General features: G+C 37.9%; 1 protein-coding gene across 1 annotated transcript; it reads left to right on the forward strand.

Moving 5' to 3' along the window:
- The first annotated feature begins 2,344 nt into the window (after positions 1 to 2,344).
- ercc6 (excision repair cross-complementation group 6) lies at positions 2,345 to 19,895 on the forward strand. Its single transcript, XM_084093889.1, has 20 exons — positions 2,345 to 2,473; positions 2,944 to 3,339; positions 3,459 to 3,579; positions 3,851 to 3,959; positions 4,604 to 5,312; positions 6,889 to 7,020; positions 7,781 to 7,939; positions 9,558 to 9,693; positions 10,477 to 10,647; positions 11,042 to 11,218; positions 13,073 to 13,189; positions 13,451 to 13,546; positions 15,281 to 15,499; positions 15,935 to 16,045; positions 16,146 to 16,265; positions 16,376 to 16,470; positions 16,895 to 17,040; positions 17,416 to 18,103; positions 18,686 to 18,764; positions 18,845 to 19,895. The coding sequence occupies exons 2-20, from the start codon at positions 2,954 to 2,956 to the stop codon at positions 19,274 to 19,276; spliced, it is 4,203 nt and encodes a 1,400-aa protein (XP_083950015.1). The 5' UTR covers positions 2,345 to 2,473; positions 2,944 to 2,953; the 3' UTR covers positions 19,277 to 19,895.
- Positions 19,896 to 19,932: the final 37 nt, after the last annotated feature.

The following is a 19,932-nucleotide window of genomic DNA, read 5'->3' on the forward strand; positions in this document are numbered from 1 at the left end:
ATCCTCTGTTTATTTTGAAATGCACTGTAAATAAACGCTTTGCACATAGACCGTCGGCTTTGCATCAGTTTCTGTTCATGGTATAGAAAACTGGGCCGAAAAAATAAACAGAAAAATCATATCAAGACATTAGGAACGGATTCTGTAAAATATACAGAGCCGATGTAGCCGTATCTCTTTTCAAGTCAAGTTCCTGAAGGGTTCTGTGAAAAAGAAAAAGTTCATTTGAGGTTTATCCAATGCACTACACTTGCTCACCAATCAATAATCATCTGAAGCTCCAAAAGAAGTAACATTATCCTTCATACTGCGCAAAGATCTAACTTCGGGGGTCAGAAACTACAAAGTAAGGGAAAGAAGTGACAGTTTAATTTATAGCATCATCAGAAGAATGGCCTTTAAAAGCAAGCTAACCTAAGATTCATGCACACGAACGCTCAGGGTGATCCACTGAAACCTTCCAGGTGGTGCACAATATGTAGTATTTTACAATATGAAGTAAAGCATTTGATGCAATTCATCACTTTTTCACCTAGATTCATGTTACTTACGCATGACAGAAAGGGATTATTTTTTTGTAACTATTAAGTTAATTAATTAATGGTCCTCAGGGTCAAAATGACCCCAAATTGAAAATAAATGGGAATGGGGGAAAATACGTTTCATATCTGCTTTTTGGTGTTGGTTTTATTTACCTTTTTTTATAATTAATTTCTTATTCTAAAGTAATATTTTTTTATTTATTATTATTATTATTAGATTTGGGTTATTGAAATAAATAATTTGTGATTACAATCAAGTCTTGTCTTTTACTGGCAACTTATGTAGCATTTCTGCACAATTACGAGGCGTTATTGCAAAAACAGACACTTCAAAATCCCCTTAAACTGTTGCAATCAATTCAAACAGAAATTTCATTTAACTTTTCGAGTAAGATACACTACTAAAAATAAGAATAAAATCATGTGATACACATACATGATGGGGACTATAAGGAAAGTAGGCTATAGCAGATAAAAATTAATTCAATTTAATGATAAACACATAGAAGGGGATATTAATAAAACACTGGATATATCAGTTAGTACCTCAGTAATCCCAGGTTGACACAACGCTATAAATATAATATGATTTCCTTCAGGCTTTTAGAAGGAAACATATGGGAATGGAAAACCTGTCATATGGAAGAAACATTTTGGCAGCAAACTCAAGGTCTAAGAACAATTGGATTTGGCTGGCATGGTATCATCAGGAAAAAAAAGTAATAACTTTACAGTATCAAAGTTGTGCACACCAAGCACATGGTATTATGGAATGGCTGTTTTCCTGATCGCTTGCTTTGATGTGTCACAAACACTGTCACTCATTCTTTCCTCGGGACATTGAGGAAAAACACGACTGGAAAACAGAGTAAAACTATGATACTTGCGGCTTTTACTGCTTGGTTTCAAACGTCTCCATGTTTCCTTTGTCTTTAAATATGACAGCACTTCACAAATGATTGCAGCTCTAGAAGTTTGGAGTTAGTGACTGGAGATTGAGAGTTTGCAATATCAAGCAACTCGCTTCCGCCATCTACAGTTCATTCACCAGTATTCAACCACGATCCTGCTTAACCTACCGAATCAACACTAAACAAGAGAGAAATCGTTTTTAGATATTAAGTTCAACCCCTTAATAAAGTTTACTGTTGCTAGGCTACTGTAAAAATCAAACGGTACCAAGAGGGTTGCTATGGTAAATTCATGGAAGGAATTGTAAAAATTCTGATCTCAAGAGGGCGCTGTATGATAAGAAACTTTTTAAGCGCAACGTTGGCGCCTTGGAATTTGTTTTCATAGAGATATTTTCTTTATAGATTTAACTTTTTAATTTAACTTTTTTAATTTAAACTTATTTTCGCTATACATTGCTAAACATATAAAAATCCCACAGCATATTGCCAATTTATGACAACTAATTCGATCAATTAAAATAAATGATAATACTGGCTTCAATTATGACTGTTAAATATTAAATAAAATTAATGTAAAATTCAAAAATAGATGTAAATATTGCACAATTTATGATAACACAATAAATGCTCCAATAACATTTAAATATTCGGGAGTGTTTTGTGTTCTGTGTTTTCATTCATTCATTCATTAATTCATTCATTTCATTAATTCATTCAAGAAAAACACACTAAACATTTATAGAAAAATGCATCCAGGTTTTATCATTATATCGGAGGTTTATGTCACAAATAAGCAGAGGATCTAATTACAGAGGAATTTTTCTCGACTTTTATTTTGGCATGTTTCCTCAGCCGGGGACATTTACGGTGCCTTAAACTCTCTTCCTTCACAGTTTATTATGCATTGATTGTGTAACAAGTTCACATGCTAGATAGTAGTACACAACGAAACAACGAATCTTAATGGATTTCACGTTAAACGAATAAATCATTTGAAAGAGTCGGGTCGTTGTGAAGGTTTGTTGTTTATTGCTGGGCTTTTTTAAAGTCTGAGTTAAGTTGAGGACAAACGACAATAATAATATGCTAGCAGTTAGCATTTAGCACATAAGCAATACTATTGCTTAAAACACTCTTTAAATTGTTTTATTTTTATTTAGAAAGGATATAATCAAATATAGCATAGCCACATTTGTCTTCAAATTAATCAATTTGTCGCGTTGTTATTGTGCGTTACTGTGAAAACCGAGGCTGTTATAGCATTCAGTCATTGTGTTTGTCTTTTGTTGTGTTCTTCAGTGACTGTAATTGCTCAGTCTATATGTTTTACCATTTATAGAGATAACTACGAAAAAATATATACTCTATGATTCTATACATAAGCCATTGTCAATTACTGTAGAGTTTCCCTGTTATGATACTACTCTTACTGTGGTGTCTAATTAAATATGTCCAAAGTTACAGTCTTAGATCCTCCTTATTCACAGTTACTTAACAATGCCAGTAGAAGGTAACAAGGACCAGGCCCTGCCTCCCATGTCCAGCCCTGTCAGTGCCCTTACTCCTGGAGTCCAAGAAGACAATGGCCTTTCCATCCCAGGAAGCAGTAAGGAAGAGCCAGCGGCTACATGTCCGGATAATGTTGGGGCACAGAATCCTAGAAAATCACAGCCCCTACTCCACATCAACCGTCAGGAGATCCGATCAGTGGACCACAACTCTCAGGCTGCTGAGCTGCAGGGATTGGGAGTGGATGTATATGACCAAGATGTTCTCGAGCAAGGTGTGTTGCAGCAGGTGGACAGGGCCATTCAGGAGGCCAACCAGGCTGCGGCCAAAGCAGAGGCAGAGAAAGAATATGAGTCCGTACTGGATGACGTCAGGTGAATTTATGCTTCCTTTGTTGATCTTGAAACACTGAACATGTACATTTGTCAATGAATGAAATCTCAGTGCTGGAATGTGATGTCACCTTTTGTAATTGACTTGTAATGTATTTCAGGTCATGTACAAGTGCTTTGAAGCACATCAACAAAATTTTAGAGCAGTTAACCCCTTATGCTGCCTCGAGCAAGGACATCAGTCGGAAAATTGAGTCTGTCAAAAGACAAAAAGAGAACAAGGTGAGCATATGCTGGATTGTTGTTATTATTATAATTGTTTTTGCTTGGTTTAGCTTATTCCACTATAGATTTTATGTTGTTGGAATTTTATTAGATCTGCCATCTCAGTTTTAAAGCATTATCTATCTATCTATATATATATACATATATACACACACTTTATATTCATAACGAAAAAAGAGCTTGTCATTTTCAATAACACACTGTTGTTGTTGTTGTTATTTTTAAACCCTTACCACACAATACTTCAGAAGCCTGTTATCTTTTACAGGAGAAGCAGTTAAAAAAGATCAGAGCCAAGCAGAAGAGATTGCAGGCTGTTCTTGATGGAGAGGATATCCAGAAGCTTGAGGCAGAATTATTGATTGAGGATGATGAAGGTAAGTTTAAAGCACAGTCCTTTGCAGAAGCTTTACATACATTATTAGCTTTATCATTGATGCATCATATACTCATTTGATCTTGCTGAACAGTCACTTTGCTTATATGCCATGGGCGCCATAAATTATACACTTTCAGAATGTCTGTATCTTGGATGTTTGTTTTAATATGCTATTGTGGGACCAGTAGTGGTACTTTTTAAGGGGCAACGCTGGCGCCTTGGGATTGTTTTAAAAAAAAAATCTTATTTTCACTATATATTGTTTTCTAAACATAAAACTGCACAGCATATTTGACATTTTTGACCACTGGCTCAATCAGTTCAAATAAATTATAATATTGACAATTATTGCTTTTAAATATTATATAAAATTATTTAAAAAATGATGATAACACAATAAATTCTCTAATGCAGTTTAAATATTTTGGAGTGCTTTATGTACAGTGTTTTCAGAGGTTATTTATTTATTCATTCATTCTTAAAAAAACACCGTGAACACATTTTAACAAAATGTTACAGAATGGCTGTATCATGGAAAGTGTGACCCAGTTAATTTCTCTCGTTGTGTTCCTTTGATTGTTTGCTTTAAAATGCTTTCATGACAATAGTGGTATTAATCTATACTCTGTTTGTCTCTGTTAGAACCAGGCCCATCCACTCTGGGCAGCATGCTTATGCCAGCTCAGGAGTCCGAATGGGAAGAGCTCATCCGCACAGGTCACATGACCCCCTTCGGTTCACGGATCCCTCAAAAGCAAGAGAAGAAAGAGCCGCGGAAGGTTATGCTCAGCGAGAACTCAGGATTTGACAAGTACCTTGACGATCAAGCCATGTTAGCGGATAGCAGGAAGAGACCCATCTTAAAGAAGAAGATCACCAAGAAGCTCTCAGGAGAGACGACGCATGGCAAAGAGCAAAAGAACGGATCCCTCTCCAGCAAAGATAAGAAGCTCCAAAAGCGAATGCGTAAGCTCCAGAGGACCGCCTTGAGGGCTCACCCCAAAGCTAGGCCCAAGGTGGAGAAGGAGCCGTCCCGAGCCAGGAGGAGGAAAGGCGATGGGGAACAGACGTCAGATAGCGAGGGTTCGGAGTACGTCCCGAGTGATGAGCTGATGGATCCTGAGGAACCAGAGAGAGATGATGATGATGAGTTCTGGGTGGATAAAGATGAAGAATACGAACTTAAACCGTACAAGAAGAAGAACCAGGCCAAAACCAGGAAACCCAAGAAGGAGGACGAGAGCGACGAGTACATCCCTAGCAGCTCAGAGGATGAAGACTCTCAGAAAGGCGGAAAAGTCAAGAAATGTAAAGATGATGGAGATATCGAGTGTTACAGGCAAAGGATTAGGTAAGTTTAGTCTGAATCCATCATTTCCTAAACTGTCACAATCATTACAGTCAAAGGCCATTCATATGTTTAGTTACTTTGCCTAGCATGTATGCTAGAACAGATAGCCTAATCCACTGATGAAATTGGCTGCTGTTCCTTGACTAAGCAAATTCTATGCCTATTCATATTTTCTCATTATGGTATGCATGTATTTATTCCAGTGTTAACGTGCAAATAGATGGAAGCAAACCTAACAAGATTTATGCATTTGTATTTATAGTAAGCAAATTGAGTTGGCATGCTTTCTCTCTCCATAGTTTCCCTGCTCTGGTTGGTTTAAATGTGAATGCTGCTATGGTGAAGCACAGCAATGCTGAGTGGTGGAGGAAAGGGGGGAAAAAAACATAATTAACTGAACCAATGCTTAGTCTTGACTTAATTACAAGTGCAGTCTCGGAAGCCCCAGATAAAGGGAACAGTTTCATTGCGGAGTGACAGGACCAACCCCAAATGAAGATGGATTTTTTTCCCTACACTCCTCTCTCCGTTCCTTTCTTGGGGAGCTCAAACTCCTAATTGTCTGTATCAATCTTAATTTGCTTTTCTGACGACACTACCACTAACTGCTGTAGCTTTCCCTGAAGCCAGAAGTGGGTCAATTAAATCTGGCCTGCTGGAGTGAGGGGCAGAGGAAAGGAAAGGTCTCTCGCTCTTGCTCTCACTCTCTCTTCTGTTTCTGCCTTTGTCTGTCTGTAGTTTTTTGGCTAGGAAATTAAAAACCGAGGCCAGGGACTTTTGGTACCTGACTGTACCTTGCCGACTTTCCCATTGGAGGCATCTTTAACGGAGTCAAATTTTAAATGTCAGCAGTAGACTTGTTTTAGTTTGAGAAGATCGTTAATCAAATACGGTATGTGAAGTCTTCAGCATGGGAAATGTCTCGATGGGGTCTGTTGTTTAGCTTGACGCTGTGTCCACACCGGTGTGTGGCCTGTTTCTATTTTTTAACACGATGATGCACGGCTACTCAAGCCGTTTTGCTACTGAACCTTGTGCTTAGTGGTCGGACGATAAGGATTTTTTAAGGCCTTGCTGATATCTTGCTGAAGGCCATTATAAATCTGATATATACAGTATTTCACACTTATATTACATTTCATTAAAAAATTTCACATTTCATTATTTTAAATCTTTATGAGGAAAAAAATTGTAAAATACAGATTTATACTTTAGAATGATAGCCGATGCTGATAACTTAGAGTGCAAGGTGGTCAAAGGCCAATGTAAAGCCAATATATATGATATCACACTTGCATCACGTTTCATTTAAAGATGGGAAATGAGTGAATGCAATGCAATGAAATTTATATTTATTTTACATGATATTATTTGGAAACGAATAATTTTAAGTTGAAAAAGAAAAAGCCCTGTAAAGTAAACGGGTTTATTCATTAGATTCAACTTCTTGATTCTGTAGTCCTATTTGGTGAATGTACTGTGATTATGTGCAGCTTCAAGAGGCTTCAAGCTGATGCCGGTTGTGAAGAGAGCATTACAAATGTAGTGGTAATGTTGTGGTTTTGTCTTCTTGCAGGAAGTGGAAAAGGCAAAGACTTCGAGAAAAAGAGGCAAAGAGAGAAGCAGGGGAAGAGGAGACTGAGGAGAGTGAAGCGGAGTTTGATGAAGGATATAAAGTGCCTGGTTTCCTTTGGAAGAAACTCTTCAAGTATGGCTCGCACAAATCACACATAGTGAAAGAAAACAATCAATAACTTACACATACACATACAATGGCTGTGTCCGAAAGTTAAAAAATGCTGCCTTCGGAGGATGCGTTCCAGGGTAAGAAGGCATCACGGCCCGCCTGAATCCAGTGTTAGCTTCATTTCTTGTCTCCTGAGATACCTTCATCTGATTGATTTTTAAAGGCAGCATAGATGTATCTTTCGCTGCCTTTGATATCCCACAATCCTGTGCATTCCATTCCGTAACTTTTTATGTCATTTATAGTGAGAAATTACTATTGTAGTAATTAAATATTCTTAGTTTTTACCAAAGCTCTCACTTTTTTTTTTTCTTCTGTGGATCATTACCTTTGCCATTACGTTTTCGAAGTCTCTCCGAAATCAGTTTCGCGAGGTGCAAATGTTGCCTGCAAAGTCATCGCCTGATAAAGCAGCGAGGCAACAAGTCAGCTGCCTAAGTTTTTGGACACAGCCAATGTGAAATATTAAATGTGTACAAAAATTACTCACAATTTTAAATGTATGAGTCCTGAAAGCTGAGCTGTGAAGTGCTTTAGGCTTAGAAAGAAGTACTCAGGCTGTTGTGTTCTGGATGTGTTTTACAGCACATCAATTGGGCAACACTTATGGCCCATTTATCCAGAATCAATAGTGATAATGGCCCTATGATTAATTCATCAGCCACTGTGTTTGTGCTGTGGCTGCGTTTTGTGTGACAAAACGTTTGCTTTTGTTGTCCAGGTATCAGCAGACAGGTGTCAGGTGGATGTGGGAACTGCACTGCCAGCAGGCAGGAGGCATTCTGGGAGACGAGATGGGCCTGGGCAAGACGATACAGATAATTGCCTTCCTGGCAGGCCTGAGCTACAGCAAGCTAAAAACACGTGGCTCCAATTACAGGCAAGGGACACTACATGCTTGTAGACTTTTACTGTATTTATCTAATTTAATTTATGAAAATCTTTTTCTACCTCAGAATACAAATAATTTCTACGTAATTAATCATTTCTATATAAGGATAAAAATTATACACTGCATATTATTTATATATTATAATTACGTAGATATAGTTTAATATCTTTGTCTGAGGTGGAAATAGTATTCCTTTATATTTATATATATATATATATATATATATATATATATATATAATATTTATATTTATATAATATAATAACTTCCATAGTATTTATACCTTCTCTCACTCTTTTTCTTGTTTTCTTCATTCTGTCTTTGTGCTTTGAGTCTCTTCTTTTCCAAAACACGCTCATCATCATCAGCCATTGAGTCCACCATGCACCCATACATGTGTACAAACACTCATAAACACGAGCACACATAAACACAGACGTCGGCTGTCTCCCCCACCCCTCCCAGACTCAAAGTCTCGATTGCGATGAATATTTCAGCAGCTGGATTTCTGGTGGAGAGAGGTTTGGCGTGAATTATTAAAGACGTTTCAATTATGATATTCCTCTAATTCTCTTAGTGGCGACATCAAAGGAGAAACAAGGACGTGACATGAAATAGAGACTGCTTGTTGGGAGGGGAGGGTGGAAAATGAAACATGAAACATGTAATTAAACACGTTTAAGGTAGTGCCTTTTTACTTTTTTTGCTTTTCTTGCCAAACACTCTCGGGGTGGAGGCCCTCCTGGCTGGTCAATAAGCTGTCTGGCGTCGCCCATCCGCAAATTGATTGTTTGCAAACTCAATTATGGCTCGCTATCAATGGCTTTCACAATCCGGAATATCATATCAAGCTGTAATGCTCCTAAAGCCATTTAGTGCATGTTTTTTCAGTTCATTTCTTTAGTGAACACTCACATGGAGAGGAAGACCAGAACAGCTGTGGTGTAAGCTCATGGGGTTCATCACCTTAAAGTTTAATGTGTAATTGCAAGTAAAACATTTTAGGATTTCTCCAAAATGTAAAATGGACAATCAGCCAGTAATTATACTGACACAAAACTTACCCTCATTTCGATAAGGATGACATCACTGAAAGTAATGTAACTTGTTCAGTAAGTGAGTCAGATGATGATTCACTAACTGCTGTGATGGATTCAATTCAGTGAGGAATTGGCCCACACTGTTTTACTGTTTGTATGTATATAGTATGTGTTTTAATGCATGTGTATATACAATTCCTCAGCAGCCATTTCTCCAGTCTCACATAATCCTTCAGAAATCATTCTAATTTGATAAATAAAAAAAGTAAAAAGAACAGCATTGATTTGAATAAATGAAACACTCCTTTTATGACATTATAACTCTACTGTCACTTTTTATCAATTTAATACATCCTTACTGAATAGTATTATTTTCCTATTTACTATATATTAATAGCTCCTATTAATTTCTAATTAAAAAAAAACTTTCTTACCCAAAATTCTTATATATATATTATTTTTTTATTTTTTTTATTATTTTTTTCAAGCAGATGACTTATTGCATATTAACACCTAGTAAAAACATAGTTTCTCCAGTGTTGTGACCACATTCCCTTCTCCTATAGGTATGCTGGACTGGGACCCACGGTCATTGTGTGTCCGGCTACAGTCATGCATCAGTGGGTGAAAGAGTTCCACACATGGTGGCCTCCTTTCCGTGTTGCTGTCCTCCACGACACGGGCTCCTTCACCAGCAAAAAGGTGAGACACGCTTTGCTGGAGCTGAGGATGTCCATTCTTGTGACTTCCATAATGTAAACTGTTTTGTTTACTCTCAACACATGTAATCTCAATGCTCTAACTTTTCTATACAAGCAACATGACAACTAGATTAAGATGAACTGTGTCGCTTCGGCCTGTAACGTTTATGCCAGCGTGAGATTTTCCCCTTGTCAGCAAATATCCTAGTGTGTGGAGTCGAATTGGCTCCAAGGAAATGTTAAATTAATTAAAGCTAAGGTAGCAGGAGCTGCTGTGGGGCGGCTGTGAAGTGTTTACTGTGAGTGGTCTTCACTGCCCCCCTCCCCATCCTGCCTGACACAGTGATTAATGGGGGTTGTTGTCTGGCAGTCCGTGCTTTGCCCTCTAGGTGGAGAGTTGGTCTCAAGAGCTTGTGGGAGAGAGACAGAGGAACGTTTATGCAGCGTTGGCACCTAATGATACCGCCTTCACGCTAACACTAACACTCCTGTAGAGCAGATGTACCTGATTAATTGGCTACAAAGTAAAAAAAAAAAAATGTGGAGGGGGGGGGTTGGGAACAGAGGTTAGTCGCTTTGCACGTCTATAATTGGAACACTCTTGAGACCGTTCATGTGAGACGTCAAAGCAGACGTATAGACTCGTCGTTCTGATGAAGACGCTATCGCCAGGGGCCTGATACCCTCAACCTATTGCAATTTCCTCAATTTAATTAACAGCCAAAAAAGACATTGTTGTGCGAGTGAGTTTACTTTCCGGTTTTACTTTATTCCTTATTTTCAGGAGAAGCTCATCCCGGAAATAGTGGCAGGTCACGGCATCCTCATCACTTCCTACTCATACATACGCATTATGCAAGATTACATCCAGAAGTACGACTGGCATTACGTCATCCTGGATGAGGGCCACAAGATTAGGAACCCCAACGCTGGGGTGACTATGGCATGCAAGCAGGTGACCGTTGCTTTCTTTTCAGAGATTTTTCCTGGATTTTACAATCAAGCTGTCAAATAAAGACTTGCGGTTTTCACAAAGCACGCAGGTAAAACTAGTTGACCTTTTCGAAATTAACTTAGTTCAGTCTGCATCAAGTTAAATGAGCGCCAGAGCTATTGATCGCTTTATTTAAAAAATCAATTGGAAATTTCTCAACACTTTGATTTGGTATTGAATAAACTGAAGCTAATGGAGCTTTAAAACCAAATCCATCTTAAACGGGGTTTCACTGTCAAGTAGTATCTGACCGCTTGCACAGGTAGGCTTCCAAAACTATTTTGATTACTTGATCAACTTACATCTTATTATGAAGGATTATCACTGATTTCTTCTTTTTTTTCCCTGTACACAGTTCCGGACACCCCACCGTTTCATCCTCTCGGGCTCACCCATGCAGAACAACCTCAAAGAGCTGTGGTCGCTCTTTGACTTTGTGTTTCCAGGGAAGCTGGGGACCCTGCCCGTCTTCATGGAGCAGTTCTCTGTGCCCATTACCATGGGAGGATACTCTAATGCGTCTGCAGTTCAGGTGAACCACTCATCACCCAGAGCTTACTGATCAGTGCAGTTAAAATTCTCTTATTATTCATATATAAACCTATCATTTACATCAAATATAACGGCGTAATGAACGCAGAACACACTGTATATTACACGGAGATGGAAGTGCCTGTATTAATTCAAAGGCATATAAAAACCTTCTAACAGCGTACTGATGGCTGCATGGTGAATGGAATGTAGATGTGCCATTATTAGGAAACCTTTTTAATAGCACACTTACTTTATGGATTTCATTTCCGAACTGCTTTAAAAGGCTATTGATGTTTCCTTTGCCAATAATAAAAACCTTTACTAATTATTAATGTTATTAAATGGTTGAAGATAGCTAACCCCTGACTCATGGTGCTCTCTCCTTTCCCAGCTGTCTGCATAGTCCTGCTGACCAGCCTCATACGTTCATACATTTTCTTTTAATGGATATTCATTTGAGAAATGAGAGAAGACTTTACAATCTTGCAATTAGAATTTACACACTTTATGCTGTACATATTTCTTTGCACCAAAAATATATGAAACATTAACTAACGTCTGTCCTGTGCACTAATTCAAATCATGTGCAATCTCGTGTGTGTGTGTGTGTGTGTGTTTGACATTCTACTTTAAAAGTATGTGTTTCAGAGTTCTGGAGTTCTTTTTGTAAAAAAAGAAACATTTTGATATTATAGAAAGGTTTAAGAGCCTTTTAAACAACATGTATCTAATTCTTTTATAATTATGCATGCGGCTTGTATATGACCGTATATTAATTCAGAGACAAATTTATTTTTAAAAGTACAAATATTCTTTCACATTGCAGGACCATTTAAAACGAACTAGGGAAAAATAAATGGTGTGATGTTTGTATGTCTTGTAATAAAATAAAGAAGCAAGCACAGACATCTAGTGGCTACACAATAACTCTGCAGACACAACAAAGGGGTCTTTAAAAATGGTGAAAAACTTAAAAGTTTAAAAAAAAAAGAAATTAAAAATTGAAACATTAAGTCTTTAGCTCTTTTGCAGCCAGCTCTATTATGAAGCATATGCTGTATCACTACTTATTCACACATCTAACCTCTGCTTCTCTGTCTCACTCTTGCTCTCTCTCTCTCTCTCTCTCTCTTTTGTCCTCTCAAATGGGCCCTAATCTGGGCTCGTTGTATGCCCTGCAGTGTTGTGGTTCCACTGCAGGCTTACTTTTGATCTGCGAACCCCTTTAAATTACAGCTAAATGGCATTTGGCCTAACGCTGGATCAGGAGAACATTATTGATAAAAGAGTGTAGCCCCCCTCTGGAGTCCAGCAGCACTCTTATGAATCTTTAATGTGTCAATCTGCTGATAGGAGGAGAGAAAGAGAACAAGCGGCTGTTGACATGCCTCAGGACACACTCATTTATTTGGCTTTCATAAAATGTATTGAAGTGGATGCTTGTTAATTAGCCAAAAACATAAACATAAATATATTTTAGTGGGTGTGTTTGCGTGCAAAAAGTTCAAACATGTACACTACTGTAAGTTTGGGGTCTGTAAGATTATTTAATGTTTTTGAAAGAAGTCTATTATGCTCACCAAAGCTGCATATATTTTATAAAAATATATATTATATAAATAACTGTTTTCTATTTTAATGTATTTTAAAATGTAATTTATTCCTGTGATGAGAAAGCTTCATTTACAGCAGACATTACTCTGATTTTTAGAGACATTATTATGATCCTTCAGAAATCATTCTAATATACTGATTTGGTGTTAAAGAATCATTGCTTATTATTATCAGTGTTGTGCTGCTTAATATTTTTGTTGTCACAAATGGATTTATCTGTTTTATTTATAATCCTCAGGTCCAGACAGCCTATAAATGTGCTTGTGTTCTTCGTGACACGATTAACCCTTACCTGCTGAGGAGAATGAAGGCTGATGTGAAAGCAAACCTCTCTTTACCTGACAAAAACGAACAGGTGACCATGCAATACTTAAAAGACGTGAATCTATACTCAACTAGTTATCTTTGTATTCCTTGCATGACAGCATCACTTGCATTTTAGGCACAGTTTGGCCAGTTAGTTCATATTGTTTTATCTGAAAAAGTAGTTCCAAAGAAAGTCAAAGCATCAAGCTTGAAACATTGAAACTTCCTAGTGTTGAATAATCAAATATATGTTGACTACAAGCCAAACATCAACTCAATTACAGGCCATAATGTTTTATTGTCCAAACAGGTCCTGTTCTGCAGATTAACGGAAGATCAGCGGCAGGTTTACCAGACTTTTTTGGACTCCAAAGAGGTTTATCAAATTCTGAATGGAGACATGCATGTAAGGGATACATGTGTAAAACACCAGTGTGATTGCTCAAAATTGATGATCTTCTATTCCCCACTATGTAAAAAGCCTTATTCATTATTCAGTCCACTTGAGAGTGGTGACATCCCCTATCATTATATGTTCACATACAGTTGTGTTCAAATAAATAGCAGTGTATTAATAAAAGTGAATAAAGTGCAAATATCTTTCAATAGCTTTTATTTCCATATTTCAAATGTACTGAAAACATTACACGTTCAATTCCAAATTAAAGCTTATCAAGTCTGCGTTATTCTTTTACAGGAAGCAAAGAAAAGGATTATTAATCTGTTCAAAAAATAATAATAATAGTGTTGACTTCACTTTAAATTACTAAACTAATATTTAGTTACATAACCATTGTTTTTGATAACTTCTGTGTATCTGCGTTGCATCGAGTCAATCAACTTCTGGCACCTAGAAACAGGTATTTCAGCCATTAACAAACTACATTCCACAGTTCCTGTGAGTTTTAATGTCACCAATGGGGTTGAAGTTATTTACTTCTGCGTGTTTCAGGTTTTTGTTGCCATTTTAAAGCATTTGAGAACATTTTAGCTGAGCATCCTATAATTTGCTGCTTTTTTTATACATTTTCCCCTCACCAATCAACTTTTTAATCAAATCAAATGTCATGACAGTTGGGTTTGTTGTTTTTCCATTACACTATTACATCTACAAGTACATTTTTTGCAATGCAGAAATATCACTACTATTAATAACAATCGTTCATCAGGTTACTGATGTTGTACTGCTATTTTTTAAACACAATTGTGCTTGTTTAAAAGAGTGTAAAGAAAAAAACATTTAGAGAGCTTCTTGAATTTATATAGTGGGATGTTTGAACACTCCAATCCATAGTGGGATTCAAAATCTAATTTAAACCTAAAAATAAAGTTTTAGTATTTTAAGGCATTTTATCATGTAAAATAAATAAGAATGATTGTATGATTTGCCATTATTTCTTGGTCAATAAAAATGATAATTCTGTCAAGTTATCCAGGACAACATGATCAACAGGTTTTAAAGGAACTTGTGTAGCTCGCACAGCTCTCATAAAAGCAAACATAGGTCAAACTACTAGTACAAACTTGCTAAAATTTAATTTAACTTTTTTTCACGCAAATTGTTATGCTAACACCAATGTGAAATGGAGAAAGTATGAAATATGTAAAACTGGACTTGTACTATTCTAATGTGTACAGATACGTTTGATTTACTGTAAATTACCTCATCACAATGATGCAGAATCTGTTTAATTGGCAAATTTGTCAGCCTTACACACCTGTGAAGATGCTTGCCTTGTTGCATAAAAAAAATAGTCATTGTGAACTATTGACTCTCTTTATGTGCAAAGTGTCACAGCAAGGAAAAGCTCCTTTATACAAACTATTCATCACAATGCTCTAAATGTGTTTTGAGTAGACAAAAGCTGTGGGTTGCAGAGCAGTTTACAAACCCCTCTTATGTGGTCACAAACTCCATTAAGCCACATATATAATGCAAAGACTGCTGCATTTACTTCAAGGAAGAGACTTTACTTTGCTCTGGTCAATTACCTTCATTAAATTAACCAAGTTTATTAATATTAAGATTTGTGTTTCCTATTTCTTACATGGAAAGAGAGAATTGTTTTTCTCCCTCCATTAAAAGTATTAACATATCCATCCGGTGTATTAATCTCAATCCCCCACCCTGTGGTTCTAGGTCTTCTCAGGCCTCATAGCTCTAAGGAAGATGTGCAACCACCCGGATCTGTTCACAGGCGGGCCACGGCTGCTCCGAGGCATCCCTGATGACCAGCTGACCGAGGAGGAGCACTTCGGTTACTGGAAACGCTCTGGGAAAATGATTGTGGTGGAGTCACTGCTGCGCCTGTGGTTCAAACAGGGACACCGAGTGTTGCTTTTCACCCAATCCAGACAGGTCAGTAAGAAAGGAACGGCGAAAAGAAGGATAGACAAAATGCACAACAGCAAAGATGTGATTCGGTGATTTCAGCCAAATTCACATAAATAGATCCATCAGGCCATCGCTGAAGTAAAGAAGTGCGAATAAACCCACAGTATTGATGGATAAGCTGCACTCTCACCATCTCCAGCAGAACCACTAAAGGACCAATAAAGTTATTATGTCATTTTGCCCTCTAATAGAATTCATTAGGAGATCTTATTGCATTGTAGGGTGTCTGTCAGGACCCAGCTGTCTTTGTTCAATAGAAATGAGATTTGGCTTCAGAGAGAACCTAAAACCCACACAGTTGGTACTTCTGTACATGTAATATTAATCTCACTTAATCCTATTAGCACTAATCCTGTTCTTTATGCTCTGTCTGAAACCCTTTCTCCCACACACACACAGATGCTGGAGATCTTGGAGGTGTTCGTGAGGGAGAATGGCTTCTCCTATCTCAAAATGGATGGCACCACTACCATTGGGTCCAGACAGCCTCTCATTGCTCAGTTCAACCAGGTAAATATGAGATAGCAGGGCATGTTTTATGCTCTCTGTGATGGTAATGGTGCTTTTGAACCAACTTATTAATCAGTTGTTCCCCCCCCCCTTTTTACAGAACAAGGACATCTTCGTCTTCCTCCTGACAACAAGAGTTGGAGGTTTGGGAGTCAATCTGACTGGAGCAAATCGGGTTGTAATCTACGACCCAGACTGGAACCCTAGCACAGACACTCAGGTCTGCCAAAGCTGTATTTCACATCCAAAACGCATGTTCTTGCTGTACCTGATGCTTGTAGCATGCACTGCTGATCGGTAATGATCTGAACTATTGACCTCTTCCTGTAGGCTCGTGAGCGTGCCTGGAGGATCGGGCAGAAACAGCAGGTGACGGTTTACAGGCTGCTGACAGCTGGAACTATTGAGGAGAAGATTTACCACAGGTTAGTTTCCTGGGACTGGGCATTGAGATGGAGCTGGTAATGGTGAGGAGGACTATTACAATCCATAATGTCCTACTTCTGTCTGCAGGAGCTCAATAGACAGTAATTGAAATGCATTATTTTTTTAATTAGATATCAACACAAATTCGCTAATTGGTCGCTAAAGGCTGTCGTAGACTACTGGGTTATTTGTAGGGAGGCAATGGGAATTTCGAAACACCGCGAAGAGTGGGATTGTTGGCATATTAATTTTGCAATTTCAAACTAACCTGCATTTGTTAAACTGATAAACCATCCAGCAGGGTGAGATTTTGGCATGTCAGTGTTTAGGCTATAAAGGAAATAATTCAGGAAATGTGGGGCTAGAGTGTATCTTAATGGCGATTAAAAAAACAACTACAGTATTTCTTGTCTCTTTCTATAGACAAATCTTCAAACAGTTTCTCACCAACCGAGTGCTAAAAGATCCTAAGCAGAGACGTTTTTTCAAGTCTAACGACATTTATGAACTTTTCACGCTGAGCAATCCTGACGGCTCCCAGGGAACAGAAACCAGTGCAATATTTGCAGGTAATTCATGGATATGTTAACCATTTGAGCATATTTTCATTGTAAGAAATGCTCTGTTCATTTGGCTGATGTGACAAAGAGGAGATGTGTTAAAATCAGGCAATGTACAAAAAACATTTTTGGTACACTGTCAGAAAAACAAATGCTAAAATTTTACATTTTAGTGGTACAACAGCTTGTTACTGGGGCAGTACCCTTAAAGGGACAACTTTGTACCTTATCTACTCCTAAAAGGGTGTATATTATTAACTTAGAGTAATAATATGAACCCTTAAAGTACTACAATGCAGCTTTCAGGGGTAAATAAGATACAAAGATGTCCATTTGTAGATACAGTACAGAACTCTTCTGAATTGTGTTGTATTTTTTTCATAGGCACAGGATCAGATGTGCAGGTTCCAAAAAGACACAAGATCTCTCGTCCATCTCAGGGGACCTTGAGACCATCACTGTCTCATTCATCTGCATTTTGCGTTGAAGAGCAAGATTCCTCATCTCTATCAGGAAACAGAAACGCTACCTCAGTCAACGGTCTCTCAAACAACAGTGCTTCTGGGCCACCGAACAATAACCTTGAACCTCATTACATTGCTGACCGTTTGACAAACAGCACTAGTAAAGATCTTTCTTCTACGAACAGCCCTCAAAAGCACAGAGAGAAGAAAAAGCACTGTGAAATGCCAGAAAAGGACACGTTACCCTCAGACGGACCCAAGCGTAAGCATAAAAAACGCAAGCACTCTGAGGATGTCAGGTTTGAGGGCTGCCGTATTTCTCACCTGGTGAAGAAAAAGAGATACAAAAAGGAGGAAGAGGAGGAGGAGAGAAAAAATGAGAAAAAGAGTGACGATTATGTTCTAGCCAAACTCTTTAAAAAATCAGGGATACACAGTGTCATGAAGCATGACAGCATCATGGAGTCATCGAACCCTGACTATGTACTTGTGGAAGCTGAGGCCAATAGGGTGGCGAAGGATGCGCTGAGAGCTCTGAAGGTCTCCAGGCAAAACTGCAGGCTGCCTTTCTCAAGAGGGTCTACGACAGCAACCCCACCTCCAGTCAAGTACGTCTCCTTTAAAGGGTTATTTTACCCAAAAATGAAAATTGTCATTAATTACTCACCCTCATGTCGTTCCAAACCCGTAAGACTTTCATTCATCTTCGGAACACAAATTAATATATGCCACTACGCATATATGTTGTGTTGATGTGAGAGCAGACGTTGCGTTAGGGTTGATCATGCGTTGAAGATTATATTTTGTAAATAAAGTACTTATGTTGGGTTTTTTTGCGCAAACAAAACTCTCATCACTTCATAAAATTGAGGTTAAACCACTGGAGTCACATGGATTACTTTTATGGTGCTTTTACTACCTTTCTGGGGCTTGAAGGTGGTAGTTGCGTAGACTGTCAATGGAGGGACAGAAAGCTCTCAGATTTCATTAAAAAGATCTTCATTTGTGTTCAGAAAATGAACAAATGTCTTACAGGTTTGGAACGACATGAGGGTGAGTAATCAATGACAGAATTTTCATTTTTGGGTAAACTTACCCTTTAATTTTAACTGAACAATATTATGTGTCTTGTAATATTATAAAATGTCAATGATAAAATAAGGCTGTTTTAACATACATTTTTCTCTTAGGAGAAGGTTTGGACAGAAGAAAAACTCACTTCTTTCTCAGTCATCTGGAACAACGGGAAAAGCAGCAGAGAAATGCAAGGTACGTCTATATGGGTACAATATCCTGTGAACCCGCGATAAAATAATAAATGATGTTAAGCAAGTTTTTTTTTAATATAGGATGCAGCTATTATAAAGAAGTCAGTGGTGAAGAAGCCAGGATCTGCTGCTCACTTCAGCGGCGATGGAGCACAGGAGGAATCCGCTTCTCTCTCCTCATCCTCTCTTCTCGCTAGAATGAGAGCCAGGAATCACCTCAATCAACCACAAAGACAAGAGGATGAGGAAGAGGAAGAGAGAGAGACTCAGTCTGCCGCCATGCATGTGACTCCTACTGAACACGATGAGCTTCTGGTCGACCTGAGGAACTTTGTGGCCTTCCAAGCTCAGGTGGATGGCCAGGCGAGCACCAAGGAGATCCTGGAGTACTTCACCCCAAGACTCACTTCCACACAAACACCAGTGTTCAGAGAACTGCTGAGAAATATTTGTGAGTTCCACAGACTTTCCGGGCAGGAAGGGATGTGGAAGCTTAAAGCTGACTTCAGGTAAACGGAGCGGAGCATATTAAAAGATTACGAAATGTGAAAATGCAATTAATTTCAATAAACTTTCCAGAACTTTCCAGGTTGGCCATAAAAAGTACAAAAAAAGAATTGTATTGGCCCTATTATTGTAAAACACTCCTATTGTATGAAAAGAATTGTCTCTTGCTGTTTTTTCTTTGTTTTTGTAAAATTCCTGGAAATTACTTGAACTTGGAAATTTCCTGAAAACTGTGTTGGTCAGGTAACTATGAGACCAGTATTTGTTTTGCTGTACTATATTATAATACTATTGCAATACCATTGCAATACTATTGTAATCTTTTTTAATAATGGAAAATGTACATTTATATAGTGCTTCCACCCTAAAGGTGCTTGGTGCCAAATTGTTTACATGACGTTTTAGTGAGTATAGGTGGCTTTGAAAGTTATAGCCAACATTATTTAATGTCTTGAGAGTATCTACCTCTACTTCCCATTTAATGTTTGTTCATTGGGAACAAATGAGATTTAATGTAATTGCAATGTGTAAAGCCAGTGATGGAGTTTAGGGAATACTGTTATACGTTTGAACAATTAAATGTATTCATTAAAAGTTACCCAATAAACATCATCCTTTACATCAACTCCTTAGTACATTTTATTAATTTGATCTAGGAAATT

The sequence above is a fragment of the Abramis brama genome (assembly GCF_963993115.1).
Source record: "Abramis brama genome assembly, chromosome: 19".
Lineage (NCBI taxonomy): Eukaryota > Metazoa > Chordata > Actinopteri > Cypriniformes > Leuciscidae > Abramis > Abramis brama.